This window comes from Echiichthys vipera (genome assembly GCF_963691815.1).
Source record: "Echiichthys vipera genome assembly, chromosome: 15".
In the NCBI taxonomy this organism is placed as follows: domain Eukaryota; kingdom Metazoa; phylum Chordata; class Actinopteri; order Perciformes; family Trachinidae; genus Echiichthys; species Echiichthys vipera.
The window spans coordinates 28,908,554-28,932,015 of NC_139840.1; the positions used below are offsets into that span (position 1 = coordinate 28,908,554).

At 39.8% G+C, this 23,462-nt stretch overlaps 1 protein-coding gene across 2 annotated transcripts in view; it reads right to left on the reverse strand.

The window, feature by feature from the left end:
- Positions 1 to 20,178: 20,178 nt before the first annotated feature.
- The window catches only part of LOC310957236 (dual specificity protein phosphatase CDC14AB-like), a 58,661-nt gene continuing 55,377 nt past the window's right edge, over positions 20,179 to 23,462 (reverse strand). For both annotated transcript variants that reach the window (XM_083927722.1, XM_083927723.1), the window contains 2 exons: positions 21,384 to 21,521; positions 20,179 to 21,213 (listed from right to left, as the gene is read on the reverse strand). In XM_083927722.1, the coding sequence (XP_083783848.1) occupies positions 21,165 to 21,213; positions 21,384 to 21,521 (187 nt within the window). In that variant the 3' untranslated portion in view covers positions 20,179 to 21,164. The remainder of the gene's footprint in view (positions 21,214 to 21,383; positions 21,522 to 23,462) is intronic.

The following is a 23,462-nucleotide window of genomic DNA, read 5'->3' on the forward strand; positions in this document are numbered from 1 at the left end:
TCGGTTCAGTTCAGTTTATTTTCAGTCATTCAGAGAAAGACATTTCATGACAAACACAAAAAAATTCATAAGGTCTGAAAAAAAGGGAATAGGCAGAAGCTAAAGCTCATAATGCCTACCCTTTAAAATACATAAACTTAGGTAGCTGCTACACACAGGTCAAAAAGAAAATGTCTGATAATTAATTTATTACTGCTATCAGCATACACAATCAACATATGTTTGAAAAATGTTCCTCCTGAGAACAGTTTTAAAGTAAATTAATGTTCTGCAGTCTTTTAAATCAGTGGCCAAATCATTCCAAACATTCACTCCAACAACAGAAATACAATGCATTTTTGCATTTGTTCTAACAATGGACTTTTTTAGCACATCTTGCCCTCTCAGCAGATTGGTACTTTCCCTTTCCTGAAACAGGTTCTGAATCAGAATGGGGAATTGGTTATTTTAAACATAAAATGTGCCGTTCGAAAGTAAACCAAGTCCTTGAATTTCAAGGCTTTTTTCGGATGAAAAATGTATTTGTGTGTTCCCTATATCCAGCTTTATTTATAAGTCGCATTGCCCTTTTTGGATCAAACTGATTGGTTTTGTGTTAGTTTGGTATGTGTTTCCCCACACCTCCAGACCATAGGTCATGTAGGGGAGCACCAAGCAACAATAGAATACATATAATGTTTGATCATTTAAATATTATTTAACCCTGCTAATGACTGCTAATGATTTGCAAACTTTTACCTTTATATAATTTGTGTTTTTCCAACTTAGCTTATTTTGCATTATTATTCCTAAAAACTTAATTTCATTTACTTGTTCAATCTCTGTATCATTTATAATTAAATTTGTTTCCACATTGATTGAACGATTTGCAAATATTATAAATTTAGTTTTCTTTAAGTTCAGAGATAATCTATTTGAATTGATACAATACTTCAATATTTTCAATTCATTTTCTACAGCTTCAAATAATGCCTTTAAATCTCTACCACAACAAACTATATTCATGTCATCTGCAAATAATATAAAGTGCATTGTTTTTGAAACCAAACATAAATCATTAATGTAAATTATGAACAACATAATGTCCACAGGTCACTGACATGGTCTCTGAGTCGGTGCCATCAAAGTGGACATATTGGGATCTGTTGCTCAAATGACTTTCGATCCAGGAAAGGGCCACACCCCTGATCCCATATCTATTAAGTTTTTTCAGCAAGAGATCATGGGTCACGGTGTTGAAAGCTTTGGTAAGATCCAGGAATAAACTAACAGCATATTGCTTATGTACTATTGCATTTGTTATATTTGCAACAAGGTCCACCAAAGCTAAGGTTGTGGTTCAATCAGGTCTAAAGCCATATTGCTGCTCACAGAGTATGTTATATTTTTCTAAGTAATTATATGATCTTATATGATAAAGCTTCTCCAATATTTTAGAAAATTGGGATAGTGTGGAAATAGGTCTATATTTTGTGAATGTGTGTATATCACCAGACTTGTAAATCGGGATGACTTTTGCCATCTTCATCCTTTCTGGGAATATCCCTGTTTGCAGGTACAGGTTAAATAAAAAGGTGATTGGAATTATTACATAATCAATTATTTCTTTTAATATTGACATGTCCAATCCATCAGAGTCTGATGACTTTTTACTTTCAAAGTTTTTCACAATGGAAAGAAGATGTAGAAATATACTGTTTTCCTGCTTTGGAAGTTTGCTGAGGAGATCCTCCTCATTATGGTAGTTTGGTATTTCTTTTTCTAAGTTAGAACCTATTTTACTAAAGTAGTTATTAAATTCATTGGCAATTTCGTTTGTCTGGGTGATCAAATGTCCATAATTTATTTCAAAGTGAGAAGGGAAGTGGGACTCCTTATTTCCTCTTTTGAATTAGTTTGTTCAAAATGCTCCATGTATTTTTTATGTCATTTTTGCTTCTTTCCAAAATATCACTATAATAATCTGTTTTACATGCTCTCAAGATGTTTGTAAGTCTGTTCTTTTATGTTTTGTAGATTCTCTCTGCTTCTTCAGTCCTTTTTTTTAAGGAATTCTTTATACAGTTTGTTCTTTTTCTTACATGCTTTTTGAATACCCTTTGTTAACCATTGTTTTCCAGAAAATTTGTCAGTGATTACTTTACTAATTAGGGGACAATGTGTGTTATATAGAGTAAAAAAAAGTGTTCAAAAAGGCTTCATAAGCAGTATTTACATTATCTGAATATATTTTATATTTTTAAATTTTGCTCCATTAGAGCATTCTTATGTCTATTAATTGCCTCAGTGTTATTGTCTGGTCATTATAACCATTTTCTTTTCTTTATAGGATTTAGTAACCATTTCTATCTTTGTAAAAACTGGAAGGCGTCGTTAGTGCTCAATTGAGTCTTAATGACAGTTGTTGCAGTCACAGGAGGCCCTTTGTGAACAGTTGTTCTTCGAGGTTAGATTGTTGAATTTCCTGGGAAGGGATGAAATGGCAGCATGGTAAATTGGAGATAAGTGGTGTCTGAGACCTCCTCCTCTGTTTAGCGATGGTTTCTCTACTTTTACATAGATGGCTTCTTTTACTCCTCTTTCAAACCATCTGTCCTCTCTGTCCAAGATATGGACATTGTTGCCATCAAAGGAGTGGGCTTTCTCCTTGAGGTGTAAGTAGACAGCGGAGTCCAGGCCTGAGGAGTTAGCTCTCCTGTGTTGGGCCATGCGTTTATGCAGTGGTTGTTTTGTTTCTCCAATGTAGAGATCTTTGCATTCCTCGTTGCATTGGAAAGCATAAACCAGATTGCTTTTGTGGGTGTGTGGTGTTCTGTCCTTGGGATGTACTAGTCTCTGTCTGAGTGTGTTACCGGGTTTGAAATACACGGGGATGCAGTGTTTGTTGAAGATCCTCCTGAGTTTCTCTGATACCCCAGCCACATACGGAATGACTATGTTGTTTCTCTTGTTTTCTTTTTCTTTCTCAACCACTTTGGTTTTCTTTCTGGAAGAAGCTGCCATTTTCACAGAGGTCCGGCTGGGGTAGCCATAAGTTGTAATGGTGCCTCTCAGGTGCTTGCGTTCTTCCCCTTGGGCCTGTGAGCTGGTGGGTATGTTATCAGCTCTATTCTGCAGTGTTCTGATAACTCCAAGCTTGTGTTTCAAAGGGTGGTGAGAGTCAAACAGTGGGTATTGATCTGTGTGAGTGGGTTTTCTGTATACCCCAATGTGGAGGCTCCTCTCATTCTCCATATGGACGTCACAGTCTAAGAAGGGCAAACTATTGTCCTTGACTTCTTCTCTGGTGAACTTGATGTTTCTGTCCACAGAGTTTATATGTTCAGTAAAAGTTTGCACCTCTCTGGATTTGATTTTAACCCATGTGTCGTCCACATATCTGAACTGATGGCTTGGGGTTACTCCTTTGAAGGAGTTCAAAGCCTTGTCCTCTACCTCCTCCATGTATAGATTTGCCACAATAGGGGATACTGGTGAACCCATGGCCCAGCCGTGTGTCTTCCTGTAAAAATACCATTAAACTGGAAATATGTGGTGTTCAGGCACAAATCCAGAAGTTGGCAAATTCGGTCTGGTTTGAGATTTGTTCGGTTGTTTAAGGAGTTGTCCTGCGTGAGCAGCTCTCTTACTGTGGCCAAGGCCTCCATGGTTGGAATACAGGTGAACAAGGAAGTCACGTCGTAGGATACCGTGGTTTCATCTGGATCCATTTTTAGGTCTCAGACTTGTTCACAAAGTCTATGGAGTTTTTGATGTGGCGTGGGGTGTTGCCCACCAGTGGTGCCAGAATATGGGCAACATGCTTGGCAATGTAATAAGTGACAGAGTTTATGCTGCTGACAATGGGCCTGAGAGGGGCCCCTTCTTTATGGATTTTTGGGAGTCTATATAAGCAGGGGATTGAATCCTGGGGGTAATTGTGTGCTCATGTGTATAATATTCACAATTGTTCAGATCATCAATCCGTTTTTCCAAATGCTCAATTCACATGTCCTTTTCTTGAATCAGTGTTTTCAGTTGTCTGATCTCATGATGATTGTTCATTTTTGGATTAACGTGAACTTTCAGTTTGATTATGAGAAGGCCTCAGCCTGCTCAGACAAAAGGAAGGACTAGGCCGAAAGCCTGGCAGCCTTTGTCTCTGAGTGCATGGTCACAGAAAAGGGCCATTCAAATCTCCCCCACAGGTCACATCCAGGTGTGAATTCTCAAACTGTTCATTAGCTGACCTGACCTCTGGTGATGACATCCCCAGTGTCTATAAAACTGTGGGACTTGGACTCTCCTCTTGCATTCAACTCAACGCACTCCTGCTGGATCCAGGGACCAACTGCCGCTGTCCCTAGGCCTTGAACATGGCCTGTATTGAGTAGGATAATAAATCGGTTACCAACTCAACTGAGCAGAACAAAGAGCGATCTGAGTCCTCTTTTGTCTAAGAGCAACAACTAAGACTGGAACCTTTCTTCAACCAGCTTCCTGGCCACTGGCATCAAGCAACGCAACATATCTTTCCCATCTCATGGACTGGTAACTAATCATCAACTGGGCATTACTACATGTTATAGAACTGTATGAACGGCTAGATAGAACTGTTACTTTGTTATAACCTTACTCTAACTTCTGAGGTCTTCAGCCTGCTGGCCTTTGTGTAACTTAAATGTTCACACCATCCCTGCAGGGGTCCGAGCCCCCCCCTCTCCTCTTTGTTTCACACACACACACACACACACACGCACACACACACACACACACACACACACACACACACACACACACACACACACACACACACACACACACACAAACACACAAACACATTTGCTTTTAGCTTTAGTTAGTTTATTGTGTTTTGTTTGTTGCATTTATTCATTTGTTAATAAATGTTTCTGTTTACCATATGTCTGTTTATTTAATATTACACAAAGATGAATGAGCCAGCCTCTACTAAGAAAAGAACTTTTAAATCCTTCAACTGATTAAACTATTACATTTATCGGTGTTCAACCCTTAATTAGTAGTTTAATATATTTAATGAGACTTTAATATTAGTTGTCACTCCGTCTATGACGGTGGTGCCCCGAGAAACTCTGGTTTAACTAGAGTAATTTTTATTATCTTTGATAACTATTGGTGATAGCTAATCCTTACTTGATTAACGATAAGTTTATTGAGAACGTGAGTCAAGGCCCTACATTTAATTGGTTCTCTGTGTGAAGTTTTTAAGAAATTAAAGTTATTAATTTTTAGTAATTTTTCTTTATTAATTTTCTTTTTCAAATATTTCATTTGATAGTCACACTTTTGATCCAATTAATCCAAAAGTACCTACACCTGTGACAAAAACTGCAAGGACTTCTTTATGTCGTCGACATCTTCGGCCAATTTCTTGTTAGCCATTTTCAGGTTGATTTTGCTTGGCTTTGTGTTTCCTTAGGCTGCTTCCTGGAAGTTAAGGCCCGAGGCTCAAAAGGTCACAATAAAGCAGCAATTTTCCAAAATGGTTGTACATCCATCTCCTTATATCTTCAGATATTGGTAGAATACACTGAAAGTGGTGGATGCCAACCTATTTTTGAGATATTATTAGGATTGTGGAGCAGGTTTGCAGCCTCTAAACTTCTGCTGTCTAAACTTCTACATTACACACCTCAGTATAAGAGGGGAAGTTCTGTGAAGAGACACTTGGAATTTAGGAATTTAGAATTTAGGAATGGAATTTGAAACTCTGTGATGAGTGTGTTAACCTTGATTCAATAAATTCCCCTCGATGGCTGTGAGACTTCTCTGCTGACTCCTTGTAGACCTTTCTATTTTATAATACATTGTTCTACCATAAATTGGTGACCCTGAAAGTTCGATCGGTTTGGACCTGCTCGCTGAAACAACAGCTGAGCTCACCATTGCAGGGGCTGTGCAGAAGGCGGGGTAAGGTAGGAACTTTTTTCCTATCTCGCACAGTTGCATGCCTGTTGAGGCCCAGCCTTGACTCAGGGTAGCGTTTTCGAGGTTCATTCCAAGTTGAAGAGGCTGGGAGGCCTCTGGCTGTCTTGTGTGTTCTTGCAAGCAGGAAAGCTGCTGTAATTCTTTAAAATTTGCTATGATATAACAATTATTTGAATCATTGGAGTGTGTCAGCAGCTGTGATACAAAAAGAAAAATGGTGAAATTGTGCGTGTGTGGTGACCGGTCATTGTGATTGTGATTGATAGGGGGAGTGGATGAGTTTATGAGAGTGTTTCAATAAAAAAACAGACTGAATTTTTAAGAGAACATTTCCAGAGTTTGGGAATAAAATATGGAGAGGCGTGCGCTTTAGAGTCTGTCTATGTAGGTCACACGCTACTGCCACGTGCTGATCACCATGGTACTACAGCGTCAACTAAATCATTTATATATATGTGAAAGGAAATTCACTAGAAATTGAGCAGGATCTGTTTGAGCACTGGATAAAGATATGAAAACACACACACACACAGCAAACAGGAAAAAGTGTCTCAAAAGGTCTATTGAAAGGCTCACAAATAAAGTAATTCAGTCGGTAAGGGGAACACTGCTTATGAAAACTCCCATAGAAAATATATATAAACTTATATAACCACTGCATGTATGATATGTAAAGCACCAATTAATAAGGGAAAGTTAACATTGAAAATAAATAAATAAACAATAATAAAGTAAAATCTATATATAGATCTGTAAAAATCTATCTATAACCTATAAATATATGTGTAGATCCATAAACTGAATTCTAGAAGATCTTTGACTGAACGGGTTAATCACTGACTGACCCTCTTTCAACAAGGATGTTCTTAGGGGTGTGAGACGTGTTTTGACTGGGCAGAGAAGAATTGAGATACTGTATGTGCTTTTAACAAAGTTAATGTGACTCAGCTGTGATCAGAGGAAAAACAGCAAAATAAAATTGTGCAAATACATACTGTGAAGTAACCAAATGGGGTTTTGCAGGCGTTGTCATTTTTAGGTTGTGGCGCAGTTTAAATTCAGAAGTTAGGTGTGGCTATAAAGGCCAATCGCCATTTTAAAGCAGTGGTGCAGAAGAAAATCGGAAATAGGTATGGTTGTGCTATCAATCGCCATTTTGAAGTTGTGGCGCAATTGAAATTTAGGAGTTAGGTGTGGCTTGGAGGACCGCCATTTTAAAACCTGATCGCCATTATGAATCAAACGTTGCGCAGTTTAATTTCTTGGAAGCTGTCATTTTTGCCAGGAGTGGCTTGGAAGACCGCCAGACAGGAGGGGATTGCAACAGATAGCACCAGCTGAGAAGACCTAGCTGTCAGCTAGAGGCCTAAAAAGCATAGCTACCAGAAAGGCTAAGCTAAGAGTAAGCATTTAAAATTGATTGCGGCTATGACCATAGCCTAGCTTAGCATGATTAGCATAGCTAAAGCTAAGCTGATTAGCATTGAGCTAAAAAATAGCATATCAATTTAGACTTTGGGCATAACCATAGACTAGCTTAGCATAACTAGCATAGCTAAGGTTAAGCTAATTAGCATTGAGCTAAAAAACTAGCATATCAAATTAGACTGTGGGTATTGCCATAGCCTAGCTTAGCATAACCAATATAGCTAAGGCTGAACTAGCTTAGCATAATCAAAGTAAGCTAGGCCTAAACTTACGACAAGTAAAACATAGAAATAACATTCACCTCTGCAAAAGTGCTATCAATAATAACACAGCAACACAACAATGACTGCACGACCAATTGAGATAATGGGGGCCAAATACCCAGAATACATTAAGGATATTCCAAGATTGTCAAAGAGCACGGAAAAAATGTCTGCACCGTGGCCGAAGGAGGGCACATTTGATGTGGGAGCTTGCGAGGACATGGAGGGACAAATAAAATACTAGAAACCAAAAGATGGGAGTAGAAAAAAAGGAAAGGGAAAAGAGAGCTTGAATTAAAAATTTTGAACTTGTTCAAAACAGAAGGTGAAAGATACAGAGAGGAATTCAGAGAGAACGTGATAAAGTGAAATGAAAAAAGATGCGTACAAACAGCAAGCTGCAGGAATCTACCCCAGCCTAGCTGGAACGGTTAGATTTACTGGAGACTTTGACAGGCACAAGGAACAAACACCAAAAACAGTGGCGACACACGCCCCGACACACGTCTCACCACAGGCCCCTCCGCCTTATGCAAACCCCAACCCATGGCAGATGGAGGAGATAAGTGGAACTCGGGACTCGCAGGCCAGGACCTCCGACAGTATGATAACACAGAGACAAGGTGTGAGCGACAACACGGACAAAACTCCGACAGGAGCTAATTGCCAATTAGGCCTGGTGCCAAAATTTTGTAGCACAGGGAAAAGGACATCCATATTGCTACAAGGACCTAGATACAAGCAAAGCAGGACAGTCCTACTGGCTTAACCTGGATACTGCAGCCACTGATTTACACAGAGAATTGAATCGATATCAAATACAAGACTTGGAGGGAGACATAGATGTATATCATGACAGGAGGGAGATTAAGCCTACACATCCAACAGGTTTGGTAGAAAGAAGAGAGGTGACTATTTAAAAAATTCTCAAAGATGAAAGTAGGCAAGTTATATGTGGGTGGAAGTCAAATAAGTTAGGAGCGTCAGTGTGGGACTTTGGGGCAGTAAAATGCGTTTCGGTAGTGCGAGAGGCGTTGTGTGGATGGATCATGGAAGAAGTTAATGCAAGGCACGAATGAGAAGAAGTCTAATGGAGGACAGGGAAGTGTATTTGGATGCGATAGGACAACCACAAGGAATTCCATACAAGGTTAAGGCCCGAGATGAGATTAAAGCTATGAACAAATTGAAGGAGCTGCAGGCTGAAATGACAAAAAATGCTGGCAGAGATGCATGTGAGTGGAGGGGACTAGAAGCAATAGCAGGAGAGTGGGGAGCGTTATGTATAAAAGCTATTGCGATCATTTTCATAGTGTTATTTGTTGTAGCATCCCTACACTGTTGCATCATACCCATAGGTGGATCCAGGGAATGTTGTATAAGCGTGCAGTGGTTGATACAAAAGTACAAATGGCTCAACTGGAGTTGGCAAGCTGAACTACTACCCAGGGCAAATGAACTATGGAATGTCTGCATGGCTTCTGATTCTCTCTTTTTCTCTTTTGGAGCAGTAAGGAGGATGGTGAAATGGACACAAACTGAGAGAGGACTTCAAGGACTGATGATGGACGATGCCTACACATGCATCCACATATTAACCCACATATTATTCCATTATTGTTTAAGACTGTACAAGAATTTTCATGAATTTCATATGTGTATGCTATCAAATATTAGAGTGTAAGTCACATTATAAAGGATACATCATAATCATACACCAGAGAATAGTTACAGGTTTTATGGTAATACGACAATCTGGAATAGAGTCTACAGGATTAGGGCTTGAATAGATTAATCACCAAATTAATTGCAAATTAACTTGACTCATTAAAATGTAGGATTTAATTAACCTCGAAGTAGGGCACCACACCAAAATAAGACAGGATGTTTATTAAACTTTGGTGAAGGCTTAATACCTGTTAGCAACTTAAAGTAAATGATTATTAAAATTTTATCAGTCTCGCCTCGAACGCGTTAGTTCGTACCGTAACCTAACAGTGACCATTAGCTTCTGCACAGAAGGGAAGATTCTCCCAACGACGTAAAGTTATAAACATTAATTTGATTAACTGGCATGGATAATACAGAATAATGCTATACTGAATAGATGAGTGACAAAGGGTTAAATTTGGACGGACGTATTGACGGATCTGCAATCCACTGTGGACTGGGTCGACTGTCGGACTGGCGCAGTTGAATCAGCGGGGTCGCTGCTTCACGTCCCTGCTTGGATTCCGTCCCTTCAGGTCGCTTGGCTCTGGCTGTCGTTAGTGGTCAGAAAGAAGTTCTGACCGATTCTGTTGAGTTGGTGTAACGCAAAATTCAATGTAAATTGCCGGCCGGACAGATGCAACAAAAATCGGCACGCAGTGGCTTTACTATGCTTATCAAAAAGGGAGATAAAACTTATCATAGAAGACTTATAAAGCTGCGCGATAAAAATAGATTAATAAACGAAAACACTTTCGTAAGAAAATAAAATATAAAAGTAACGTTTCTCGCGAACTCTTGAGTAAAAACTACTTGCTGCAAACAAAGGAAACAAAAAAACAGCAGCTGAAGAAAGTGCTCAGGAGAGAGGTGAAGAAGAGCAGACGGTCAAGAGAGCAGGAAGAGAAGAGTGTGAGACACCTCCGCCGGTGATTTTTATCCCCCGGAGGCGCAGGAAGGAGGGTCTTGGGCTGACTTAACTTCCTGGTTCGGAACAAATTAGCTGCGCCTATATTCCAGCATTCCGACAGTGAAGATTAAACTATCTCTGGGTGATTTTCCGTTATTAATCTTTCTTATATCCAATTTAACCAAAATCTTTAGAAAGGCTGTTTAACAGATAACCTTACAAGTGAATGGAAACATTATTTAAAAACACAGAATATTCAGAAACTAAACAGAGATTTTGCACTTCTGAAACCACATAAACATAATCACGAACAAGATACAAATAAAGCATACACAGTTACATTTTTTAGGGAATGTCTTTGAACAACCAGTTGCGATGAAACAGTGAACTTTAGCTGTTTTTTCAATTTATCTGTTCCTTTAATGAAAGTCTTGTTCCTTGTCCATACCCCGTCCTACCACTGGATGTCACTCTGTCTCCTTAGGGGCAGACCAACCCTTAGTTCAATTAGCGGTCATATGTCCAGTTGATTTAAAGGAAAGGGGGTTCTTTATCCTGGGAGGAGATTTTCCGGAGTGCAGTTTAAATTATTCTAGCAGGAGGGTGAGAGTCATAAAACAACCCCATTATCGTACATTGCAAAGGTTATAAACTTCTAATCTCACACTCCCCTCCTGTGAGACTTAGCAGATGGCCACAGTGAAACCTGAACAACTTCTACTGCAGCTTTAAAGACAATCCTCCGCCCCACTTCCCACCAACAGCTTTACTCCTCCCACTACAACAGAGGTAGAACAGAAGTAGAACAGCTCCCATCATCACAGCTGCCTTCCACCTTCCCCCATTCACCATCAACACCTCTGTCTGTACTTGAGAAAGACGTTAACAGGCTCTTCAAGAGACAGAATTCCCGCAAAGCTGCTGGGCTGGACTCCGTGTCTCCATCCTGCCTGAAGCATTGTGCAGATCAGCTGATCAGACATGACGGCGATCAGTGTGACAGGGATCTGCAGGGCTTGATTTCCAATGTCCCTGCTTGAATGTATTGGCAAGAACGATAACAGAATGGCACCAAGAAAAGCGACAACGGAGGAGTTCGAGGAGTTAAAAAGCTCTATCGCCTCCCTACTAGAGAAACAGGTGCAACTTCTGAGCCTACTTGAGGAGGTGGAACACCCACGCCTCCAAAATACTGAGAAAGAACAACAGATTTTGGTTTTGGAGCGACGAGTTGATGAGTTAGAGCAAAACACCCGCATGAATGAAGTGGTCATTACTGGCATCAAAATCAAGCCGCGGTCATTGGCACGTGCGGTAGCCACGGACGGCGGAGAGCCTGAGCAGGATTCGAGCTTGGTCGAGCAACAGGTCGTATCTTACCTCCAAAGTAAAGGGATAGAGATGGCTTTGGAGTACGTCGAGGCCTGCCATTTGCTGCCCAAAAGGAATCCAAATCCACCAGCGGTTATAATGAGGTTTGCAAATCGAAAGAACAAAGTGGCACTTCTGAAACAAGGTCGTCAACTGAAAGGCACGGACGTTTTCATCAATGAAAACTTAACCGGAATGCAGATATTGCAAGAAAGGCAAGACGACTGAAAAAGCAAGGTAACATACAACAAACCTGGGTAACAAATTGTAAGATCATTATTAAACTCAATGGGACTCCTGAGGATGCTAAAGTTCTAGTGGTGAAGGACATACGAGAACTTGATCAATTTAACTGACGACAATAAGCCTAGCATGGAGTTTTCTACAACACACAGCATGGACTTATGAATGACTTGGCCAAATTACAAAAACTTGTTCAAGAAAATGAAATTCAATTCAATTCAATTCAATTTTATTTATAGTGCCAAATCATAACAGAAGTTATCTCAGGACACTTTACAGACTAGGTAAAGACCACACTCTATGATAAACAAAGACCCAACAATTCCCCCGTAGAGTACGGTGGCAACGAAAACCTTCCCTATTACAGGCAGGAACGTCAGACAGACCCAGCTCTGTGGAGGACGGCCATCTGTCTTGACCGGTTGGGGAGGAAGAAAAGGAGAGAGAAAGAGAGAAAAGACGGACAGATGGACAGAGAAAGACAAAGACAGACACAAAGACAGAGACAGACACACTTACAGTAACTATAATAATATCTATAGTAATGTGAATATGACTTATATGTTATGGCAGTTAATACAGTAGAATAGTAGAAACAAGCACAGCTAAGGTTATAGATTATAATAGTAGCAGGAAGTGTCATGCAGGACCACCACGATCAGCAGAGACCTGCGAGACGACAAAGCACAACTCCGGGGAAGAAGCTGAATTAGTAACATGCATTGATGAGACATGAATGATACAAACAGAGAGGTTTATTGTTGTTTTAAACGAATGCAACTAGACACTTGCGTCTATCATGACCACAATATAAGTGACTTAACCACAGAGATGGACCCTGACGATTTTCTTTCTTCTATTGTTAATAATTGCAATTATTTTTCTCCAGATGATAGTAAACTGACCATGGTCCATTTCAATAGTCGGAGTATGTATACAAATTTTGAGTTCATAAAAGAATATTTACAGCACTTTGTCAATCCATTTAGCATTATAGCTATTACTGAAACTTGGTTCAATATTGCTAAAGGCATAGATTTTATTTCTTGATTGTTATGAATTAATATATGAAAATAGAAACAAAATAGGTGGGGGTGTTGCTTTTGTAGGAACCTCGAAAGGAATTGCTCCTTCGTGAATCCTTTGTGTCTGACCATCTGCTCAGCGTCACAGGAAGGAAGTGTGAGATAAGGTGTTTTACAACCTCAAACCCTCCTATGGTAATTAAAACCCAGAACTCCAGGACACTTCCTCCAGGAGGGAGGACCTTTTATCCTACGTCAACGTCAAATCTGACCGCAATTTGAACTGAAGGGTCGGTCTCTCCCTCACCCAGGAGACAGAGTGACATTCAGTGATAAGGACAAGAAATATATCACTGAAAGAAAAACAGTTAGTTCGCTGTTTCATCCCAACTTGCTGTTCAAAGACATTCTTCCAAATGTGTAACTGTGTATGCATTATTTGTATCTTGTTGTGATTATGTGCTTTCAGAAGTGCAAAGTCTCTGTCTAATTCCTAAAATATTCTGTGTTTTAATAATACTTCCCTTCACTCAGTAAGGTTATCTGTTAAAACTGCCTATCTAAAGATTTTGGGTAAATTGGATATCAGAAAGATTAATAACGGAAAATCAACCAGAGATAGTTTAAACTTCCCTGTTAGAATGCTGGAACGTAAAGCAGCTAAGTCGCTCAGAACCAGATGGTTGGGTTAGGCCAAGACCCCCATTCTCGCTCCTCCGGGGGATAAAGGAACAACACAGAGGTGTCTCTGCCCCTTACTTCATCTTCTCTTCATCTCACTTCACTTTCTCTTCTCTGCCCTCTCTTCTCCCCATCTTCTGCTCTTACTGCGTTTTTGTCTTTCTTTTGTTTCGCCCGAATCGTTACTTTATATTTAGTTTTCTTGTTAAAGTATTTTCGTTTATTAATCTATTTTTATCGCGTGACTTTATAAGTTTTCTACAATACGTTTTTATCTCTTGTAAGTATAGTAAAACCCCTCGTGCTGTCTTTGCCTTTTTGTCCGGGCGAACTTTTGCAATAAAGAGTTAATAAAAATAATTGCAATTATTAACAATAGAAGAAAGAAAATTGTCAGGGTCCATCTCTGTGGTTAAGTCACTTATATTGTGGTCATGATAGATACAAGTGTCTAGTTGCATTTGATTTTCTTGAACAAGTTTTTGTAATTTGGCCAAGTCATTCATTAGTCCAGGCTGTGTGTTAGGTGTAGGCCTATGCATGATGATGTAGAAAACTAGAACTTTAGCATCCTCAGGAGTCCCATTGAGTTTAATAATGATCTTACAATTTGTTACCCAGGTTTGTTGTATGTTACCTTGCTTTTTCAGTTGTCTTGCCTTTCTTGCAATATCTGCATTGCGTTTGGTTAAGTTTTCATTGATGAAAACGATCCGTGCCTTTCAGTTGACGACCTTGTTTCAGAAGTGCCACTTTGTTCTTTCGATTTGCAAACCTCATTATCAAATTGCATCAAACTCGCGACACCAGCCCCACAGAACCGGTCAGAACCTTTTTTTTTTTGTTAACCAACAAACAACAGCCAGAAGCAAGCCACATGCAGAGCTGCAGCCACCTGAAGAGCTGAATCCAAGCCGGGACGGGAGCAGACAAGCCCCACTGAACCAACTCCAATGTCGACCCAGTCCCAAACACTGGGACTCGGACCTACGGAACCTGCATCGGTACTGTAAGACGCCAGGGCGACTGTAATATCAACGGCAAAGTAACGTTGGCCTTTTACTACAACTCTTGGTTAAAAACGTTGGTGGTAATTAGGTTCTGATCCGAGTTCTGTTGACAGGCTAATTAGAGCAAGTTTAAGTCCGCCAGTTATATTATAAGACAGCCCCCTAGGTCTGAATCTCTGGTCGTAAATGTTTTATATCCACATTTAACCCTTTGTCACTCATTTATTCGGTACTGCACTATTCTGTATTATCCTTGCTAATTTACCAAATAAATGTTTATAATTTCACATCGTTGTGAGAGTCTTTCCTTCTGTGCAGAAATTGATGGTCCCTGATAAGGCTGTGGTACGAACTAACACGTTCGAGATGAGACTGATAAAATTTAAACAATCAATTACTTTAAGTTGCTAACAGGTATTAAACCTTCACCAAAGTTTAATAAACATCCTGTCTTATTTTGGTGTTGTGCCCTACTTCGAGGTAAATTAAATCCTAAATTTTAACGAGTCGAGTTGATTCATATTTAATTCGCCGACTAATATATTCTAGCCATAATACGTGTAGGCTCACTCTCCTACACTTTATTTATTCACAAATCAGTTGAATTTAAAACCTTAGCAAATATGACACTGTCTGTCAGTCAAATGTAAGTTGTGTGTGTCACACTCCTGGGTCCAGCATTGAAATTTTCAGTGAATGGATGGAAAAATTATTTTCCATGGTCAAAAACTATATTTGTCTGTGGTGATTTCAATATTGATTTACTAAATCCAGGCAGAGTAACAACTATTGATGACCCCATTGATACAATGTATAGTTTCTCTCTATATCCTTCTATAACAAAGCCCAGCAGGATAACTTCAACTAGTGCCACAATAACATCCTTACCAATGTGGCATGTGATGTTACCAACCATTTACTTGTCTTTATTTTGTATGATTGTGGTTTAAAAAAAAAAGCTAAGAGTCTGCAAAAATTATTCTTAAGCGAAATAGGAATGAAGAGGCAATTGACTCCTTGAATAACGGCTTAGCTCACCAAGACTGGAGTACAGTTTATAATGAATTAGATGTGGAAAGTGCATACAGAAATTTTTTTTAGACATATTTATTAAGTCTGGTTGTTTTCCTAATAAAATGAAATCTGCCAAGGTTATACCTTTATTCAAAAGTGGTGATAAACACAGTTTCACAAATTATAGGCCAATCTCTCTACTTCCCCAATTTTTAAAGATTATTGAGAAACTTTTTAACAGTCGACTGGAAAAGCTTCTTGAGAAACATGGAATAATAAATGAACAATTGCTCATTACATGTGGTGTTCCTCAAGGGTCTGTGTTGGGGCCTAAACTATTCAACTTGTATATTAATGATATTTTTAATGCATCCAAAATTCTGAAGCTTATACTTTTTGCAGACAACACAAACATTTTCTATAGTAACACAAATTATGATGAGCTTATAGATACGGTGAATAAGGAAATGCGCATAATCAAAAGATGGATGGATACAACTAAACTGTCTTTAAATTTGAACAAAACCAAAGCAATGTTTTTTGGTAGACTTGCGAGTAGTTCCGATTCCAAAATAATCATTGACGGTGTCCCAATTGACACTGTGAATGAAATTAAATTCTTAGGAGTCATAATCGATAATAATTGTCTTGGAAGTCTCATGGCTACCCCCAATGCTGCGTTCTTTCTCCCCTGCTCTTCTCCCTGTACACCAACAACTGCACCTCCAGTCACCAGTCTGTCAAACTCCTAGAGTTTGCAGACGACACCACCCTCATTGGACTCAACTCTGGTGGGTATGAGTCTTCCTACAGGTGGGAGATTGACCACCTGGTGACCTGGTTCAGGGATTTAAAAGGATAAATAGAAGGGAGGAAACAGCGCTGACCAGAATGAAAATAGGACACACTGGACTGAATCAAACTTGATTTTTAATAGGAAAAAGTGGAACGGATGAGTGTGAATGTGGACAAACAGAAAGTGTGGAACATGTACTGATGGAGTGGGAGAGAATGAGGTTAGCTGGTAAAGTGCAGAGAGCAGGAGGGGTGTGGAACAACAAGAGAGGGTGTGTCACTTACACAGAAGGCAGTGGTCAAGTTCATATAAATATTTATATAACCCATAATACGAATGTCAGAATCAAAATCCTGCTCAGATATTAGTTTGCTACTCAGTACTATCTAATGTTATTGCCTTTATGCACTTCCAGTCATGTCTTTGAATAGTCCTTTTTGGCCTCATTCAAATATTCAATCCAACTCTGAATAAAACTTAGATCTGCATGTCCTTTTTAAATTACACTGTGACTCTAACATTTAAATCTATTGTATATTTACCTGCAAATCACAATCACAATATTACTGGTTACTGGATCAGATTGTTATCTTACTATCATGTCTCTGTCTTTGATCTAGGTGATTTTTTGTTTTTTAAATCTTCAACTATATTTTTAAATGATGAATTGATAGAGAACACAGAATAAAACTTTATTGTGTTAATTTATTGAAACTTTCCCTGCTCTGACTCTTTTGTCTCTGACGCTAAATGTGCACAGTCTGCATATACAGTACATGCATTAATCACTACATCCATAGGACTAAAATGGAGGCTTTGCCTTTTTTTTTAGCTGTTGCCATGGTGAATTGTAGTATCAGAGCTCCATTGATGATGTTTTTATGTTAATGTGTAATGCTTTCTGAAACAGTGCCCAGATGGCACTCACTTTTCAACAAAGGGTTAAAAGCACAACAAAACATCAGTCCTTGAGCCTTTTTTCTTTAAACAAAGAGTTCTATCTAGTGGTTTCATAACATAGAGAAAATGCTTCATGAAGCTTCACAAGGAAAATGTCAGTCAAACTATTGGGGAATATTGGACCCCCAATTGCTCGGGGCGCTGGTCACTGGCAGCCCCCTCACTCTAACATCTCTCCATTAATTGCATGTATATAGGTCCTGTCTGTGCATGTGTGTGTATTTCGGGCCTGTGTGTGTGTACATGAATAACAATAATAGAGTGAAAAAATCGAATTTCCCCATTGCGGGACTAATAAAGGAATTCTTCTTCTTCTTCTTTTTTTGTAAATAACAGCAGTGGCGGCGACTAGTCTTCCAAGGAGGGGAAGCTAATTTTTCGGCCTACATCATAAATGTGTTTGTTTGTATTGAGATGTAAATTCTACCCTTCGTTCCACTTCAAGAAAATGATCTGTGACCTTGTCGTACCAACTAGGCGTCTTTTCCAGGGACTTGACCAGTGTCCTCTCAATGGCCAGCAGAGCTAGGCTGCTTAAACAGCCTCGGCCCAGCTGGAGCTGCCGCTGCTCATTGGGGAAGGAAACTGCATAGTGACAGAACAGAGTCGTCAATCACAACGCTAGTTGTTTTTAACAAAGACAAAGTCACTGGAGATCGGTAAAGTCTCTGGACCAGTTCAGAAGAACGGAATGAAAAACTTGGAAAGTGTTCCGCTGGATGTTTATTCTTCAAGTTCGCTGATTCGCTCATTTCGCTGTAAACAAAAAAAAAGATTCCGCCTCAGACAGCTCTTCCAATCAACATGCAGAAGCCGAGTGTCCGGGCCAGCCCACTGTCCAATAGTGCCCCAGAGACGCTGAATGTCCGGTGGACGGGACAGGCTTAGCATTTAACCAATGAGCGTCTAGTTTCTCTGCAGTGAAACAACCCGCTCTACACTTCCCCATTGAAATCAGTAGAAGCTGCGCGTCAGACTGTGTAAAGCGCTGTGAAGCTGTGGGGATGAATCAGAAGGAAGGTGGGCCGGTTACCTGTGATAAGTAGCTATTCTGAACAAAAGATGAAGGCAGTACATATTTTACCACTTTTTTTTCCCCATGCAGTCTTAGAGCATTCACCATTGAATAACAGGCACTGCACCAGCCAATGTCTGTAAAAAGTTAATTTGGCATGCAGATGAGAAAGCACTACATTATTTCCCCAAAGATTTCTTGCACACTTGCAATACTTGTTGCTATAGTGTGTCACTGGTTAAGCTACCACGATCCAATGATGACACCTGGGCCCACGGTTGATGACCTCTGCTCTAATCTTTTTCCCTCTTTATACCATTTCTAAATAAAACCCCTTGCTTGCTTTGACTGACTTTATTTGAGCTTGGTCCATTTGCCCCGTGAACCAATATATGACATGACACCAGTAGGCTACTATACTCAAGTGTACAGTAGGCTATATCAACTAGTCAAACATGGTTAAATTGTAATTGATGTAAGCCCTTGAGACAGTTATTTTTGTGTATGAACTATTAACGGAAAAATCCTGGAGAGTCGCTAACAGCCAGACGTGGCTAACACTGATTAGCTTGGGGCAGTACGGTAAAGGCATTAAAACAGTTTTTAACCACTAATACTGCTCAAAATAACAATAAACCTCTGCAGTAGCATGATAAGAGTCCTTACACAGAAAACAAAGCACCAACAACGTAGTAAGTGAACCCAGAGTTTATTAAAAGAGTGTTTTAAAGACTTACCTACTGGCCCCTGTACCAGCTCCTCTCATAGTAAAGTCTATTTAAGTGGATTACCAAAGTCAACCCAAAAGGAAGGTGCCCATTGGTGCTTTGTATTATGTGTAGGGACTCTTCTCATGCTAATGCAGAGGTTTACTGTTATTTTGAGCAGTATTAGTGGTAAAAAAGACGCTTTATTGCCTTCACCGTACTGACCCGAGCTAATCAGTGTTAGCCACATCTGGCTGTTAGCGACTCTACCAAATATCTCAGTTAATAGTTTTTACACAAAAAAACTGTCTCGATGGCTTATTTGATGAATGCAAGTGCCAAAAATGTGCACCGAAAATTACACTTTGAGGCAACATTATCCAAAGTATGGTAATAGATCGTATGTATGATCACAAGTTGGTATTGCTTTTTATTCAGTTGCCTGTATACCCTCTGAAAAAAGGATTTTATAGTATAATTAGTTTTTTTCTGATGGCCATGACGATTGAATAGATCCTGACAAGTACCACAGTACTTTTTCTTGAGAGTCTATTTTTTACCCATACCATTTCTCTGTGTAAGTGCTGTGACATACCGGTTATCGTTTGCTGTGAGTGATGTATGATAATTCATGTTTTTTACAATCTTAGTCTTATATTGGCAACATTTTTTGTTCAGTTATTATAAAATAGTATTGAACAAAGCAATTGCTGAAATCTGGAAACATGGCAACATTGTCAAATCAAAGTATGGTACTGTAAGAGACACAACCATACAGACAGGATTTAAACTTCCACCAAGAACTTTCTTTTTTATGATCTTTTATTTCAAAATACAGACACTGTTTTGTAGAGGATTTTTAATCAGGGGGATTTTAATTCAAAGCAAGTGGAAATGTTCTCGCTGCACTGCAAAAATAAAATGCTGCTGTCATAACATCAGGGATAACACTTTTAATTATGCATTATGGCTAATTTTACTTCTAATACTTCAAATGCAGTTTGTTCATGAAAAATACGTTTACAATTAACACATTTTTAAAATGTTATATCACTAATTTTACTTAGGAAAAGATGTGTGTACCTACTGATGTGTTGCAGTTTCTTAAAACATATATGTCTTAATAATAACCCAGTTTACTAATTAAACTTCATCATCATTATGTGAAATTGCACAATTTTTCAGCAATATTGGGTGTTTTATCTTTTAACATACTTCTTGCATATTGTCGATTGTAGACAGAGACATAGTTTTAGTGGCAGTGTTAAAAATTACAAAAGTTACATTACAGTTACATTTTTATTTCATTTCAGTGGACCTGTGACTATTACCCTTGGATTTGGGGCAATTATAACAGATTAATCACAGCTGTGACGACACCCGCTGCATTCTCAGATTGTTCTCATGCATTGTTCATACATATAACAACGCTGTCGCCTCACAGCGAGAGGGTTCCTGGTTCGAATCCCAGCTGGGGCCCTTCTGTGTGGAGTTTGCATGTTCTCCCCATGTCTGCGTGGGTTTTTCTCCGGGTTCTCCGGTTTCCTCCCAAAGTCCAAACACATGCATCTTAGGTTAATTAATGGTTGTCTGTCTCTGTTTGTCCCGATGTGCCCTGCGATAGACTGCCGTCCTGTCCAGGGTGTACCCCGTCTCACGCCTGATGTCAGCTGGGATCGGCTCCGGTCCCCCGCGACCCCAACAGGGACAAACGGTTGAAGATGAATGAATGAATGAAAATGAATTCATTTTATATCCATTCCACATATTTATTTTGTGTTGATTCCGCATATTAAAAGCCGGAGAAGTAGTATAAGAAAGAAAATCTCCGCTTAACAAGGTAGGTTGGGATTGTGGATGGGTCCCAAAACGGAGGACTTTCACATATATAAAGAAGGAGTGTGCTTGCATATAGTGTGCAGCGGGTGACTTTCCAACCACAAGTGTACCTTAATTAATTTGGTATAATTGCTCCTGATCAGAGGGTAATAGTTATGCGGTTCACTGAAACTATATAAAACCACAGCATGTTGTCTGTTTTTTTTACTTCATCATCAGTCGACTCAACTGGTCCAAACTGTGAGGTCAGTGAATGTCAGCATGCCTGGTGCTGAACAGCCTGAGGCTGAAGGGACTGTGAAGAAAGTAAGAGAGAGGGCGACATTTGCTTTAGAATTCTTTAATCTGAGGAAAGACATAAGAAATAACACTTATGTCTGCACATAGAGTCACATAGTTATGTGTTTAGTTAATATCCACTGCACTTTGCAGTGCATTTCAAATGCAACAAGAACATGGACACACCTTTTGATCTGTGTGGCGAAGGAGGACGAGCTTCGAACCAGCTTCGTAGAAGAAGCGTAAGAAGAGAAGGAGAGGGGGACTTTGGGGGCCTTAGGGGGTGGGAGAATGGAGCAGTGAGAAGCCTTGGACAGATTTAACCTAAATATGAAACACAAAGGACAATCAGATGATTAGAAAATATATATGTTTGATATTTTTGAAATTTCCTACAGCTCAACCAGGACAAAACATAGATTTTACTCATTGGTCCTGAGGGCCAGAAAGAGAAACTTTTACCAAAGTTACAGAAATTTGAACTATCACAATCTGTAAAAAATCTGGGTGTGATTTTTGACTCTGAGCTCAGTTTTATTCCACACATTAAAAATATAACAAAAATAGGTTTTTACCATCTTAAGAACATAGCCAGAGTCCGCCCGTTTCTCTCTCAGGCCAGCACGGAGGTGCTGATGCATGCTTTTATCTCTTGTCGTATAGACTACTGTAATGCCCTGCTCTCTGGCCTTCCCAAAAAGAGCATTTCGAATCTACAATTATTACAAAACTCAGCTGCACGAGTGCTGACAAGGACCAGAGGGCGGGAGCACATAACACCAGTTTTAAAGTCGCTGCATTGGCTCCCCGTCCGTTTCAGGATTGATTTTAAAGTTCTTCTACTAGTTTTTAAGTGTCTTAACGGTCTTGGGCCCTCTTACCTATCTGATTTGCTTTTACCTTATCGGCCGACGCGGACCCTGAGGTCCTCCGGCACCGGCATTTTAACCATACCACAGGTTAGTTAAAAAAAGCACGGGAAGGCTGCTTTCAGTTATTATGGGCCCCGACTGTGGAACAGCCTGCCGGAGAGCCTCAGGGTCGCGGAGACTGCTGAGGTTTTTAAAAAGAGGCTTAAGACCCATCTTTTTAACCAGGCTTTTAGTTAATTGATTTCTTTTAGGCAGTGCTAATCAGAGCACGTTTTATCCTTTTTTACTGTTTTAATCTCTGTGTTTTAGCCTTCATGCTTTTATTTACATGTCTTATGCTCTTATGCTTTTATCTTCAATTTCACGTTTTAGCCTCTATGCTTTTATGCTTTTATGTTTTAGTCCCTCGTTTTTAGCCTCCATACTTTAACCCTTTACTGTTAGGCAACAGTTTTTTAATCTCCAGTGTTTCCTCAGGGGGCCTGCCAGTTTGGGAGTTGTCTCTGATCTTGGCCGCGGGGGGTGCTGTCCCGTGGACAGTTCCGGCACGGGCGGCTAGAGGGCTCTGCACCTCGGTGCGGAGGCTCCTGTCTGCTCGGGTTGGGCTGGTCTCTGTGGCGGTGCTCCCTGTGACCCTGGACTGGGATCTCTCCCGATGTGGTTGGCCCCCCAAAAGGTAGCTTCCTCTAGACTCCTCTGTACCTCAGGATATGTGACACAGAAGTTCATGGGAGGAGGTTGACCAATTGTTCAATATTTAGGCAAAAAAAAGGATACTATCTGTTAACTATCCTATGCATTAACTTTAAATTTAAAAGTAAGTAAATAATTTCAATTTCATCATTAAAACCATTTAAGATGTTTTTTTTAAATGGTCAAATGAACGTTTTGCAACATGGCAACTACATACTGTAACAGTCAGAGTCTAGATGTGCTCTTACTGTAATACTGAAAAGCAGCACACAGTGGTAGCACCTCCCTTTGTGTATACAGAGCAGTCTTTTTGTTCCCTGTGCCTCCTGCTCCGTGGACATCCCCAACAGAGGACTCCCCGGAACAAGTTGGTGCTGGTTTAGTTGTCTACGTCTTACTGTTCATGTATGATTAGTGAACGTAGTGTCCTGAGATAACTTTTGTTATGAACTGGCACTGAATTGAATTTAATTGATTTGTATTGACTTGTTTTTCTGCATCTTATGTGGGCTATAAACAGTATAGTAAGTAGACATGGGCTTCTGCCATAAAGTCCCGATAGGTGGAGGGCCACAGTGGTGGTTGACTTTCTAGAACTTTCTCCCATCTCCTCACTGCATCTCTGGAGCTCATCCACATCGATCTTTAGGTTCTTCTTTCCTCTCTCACCAAGGCTCTTCTCCAATTGCTCGGTTTGGCC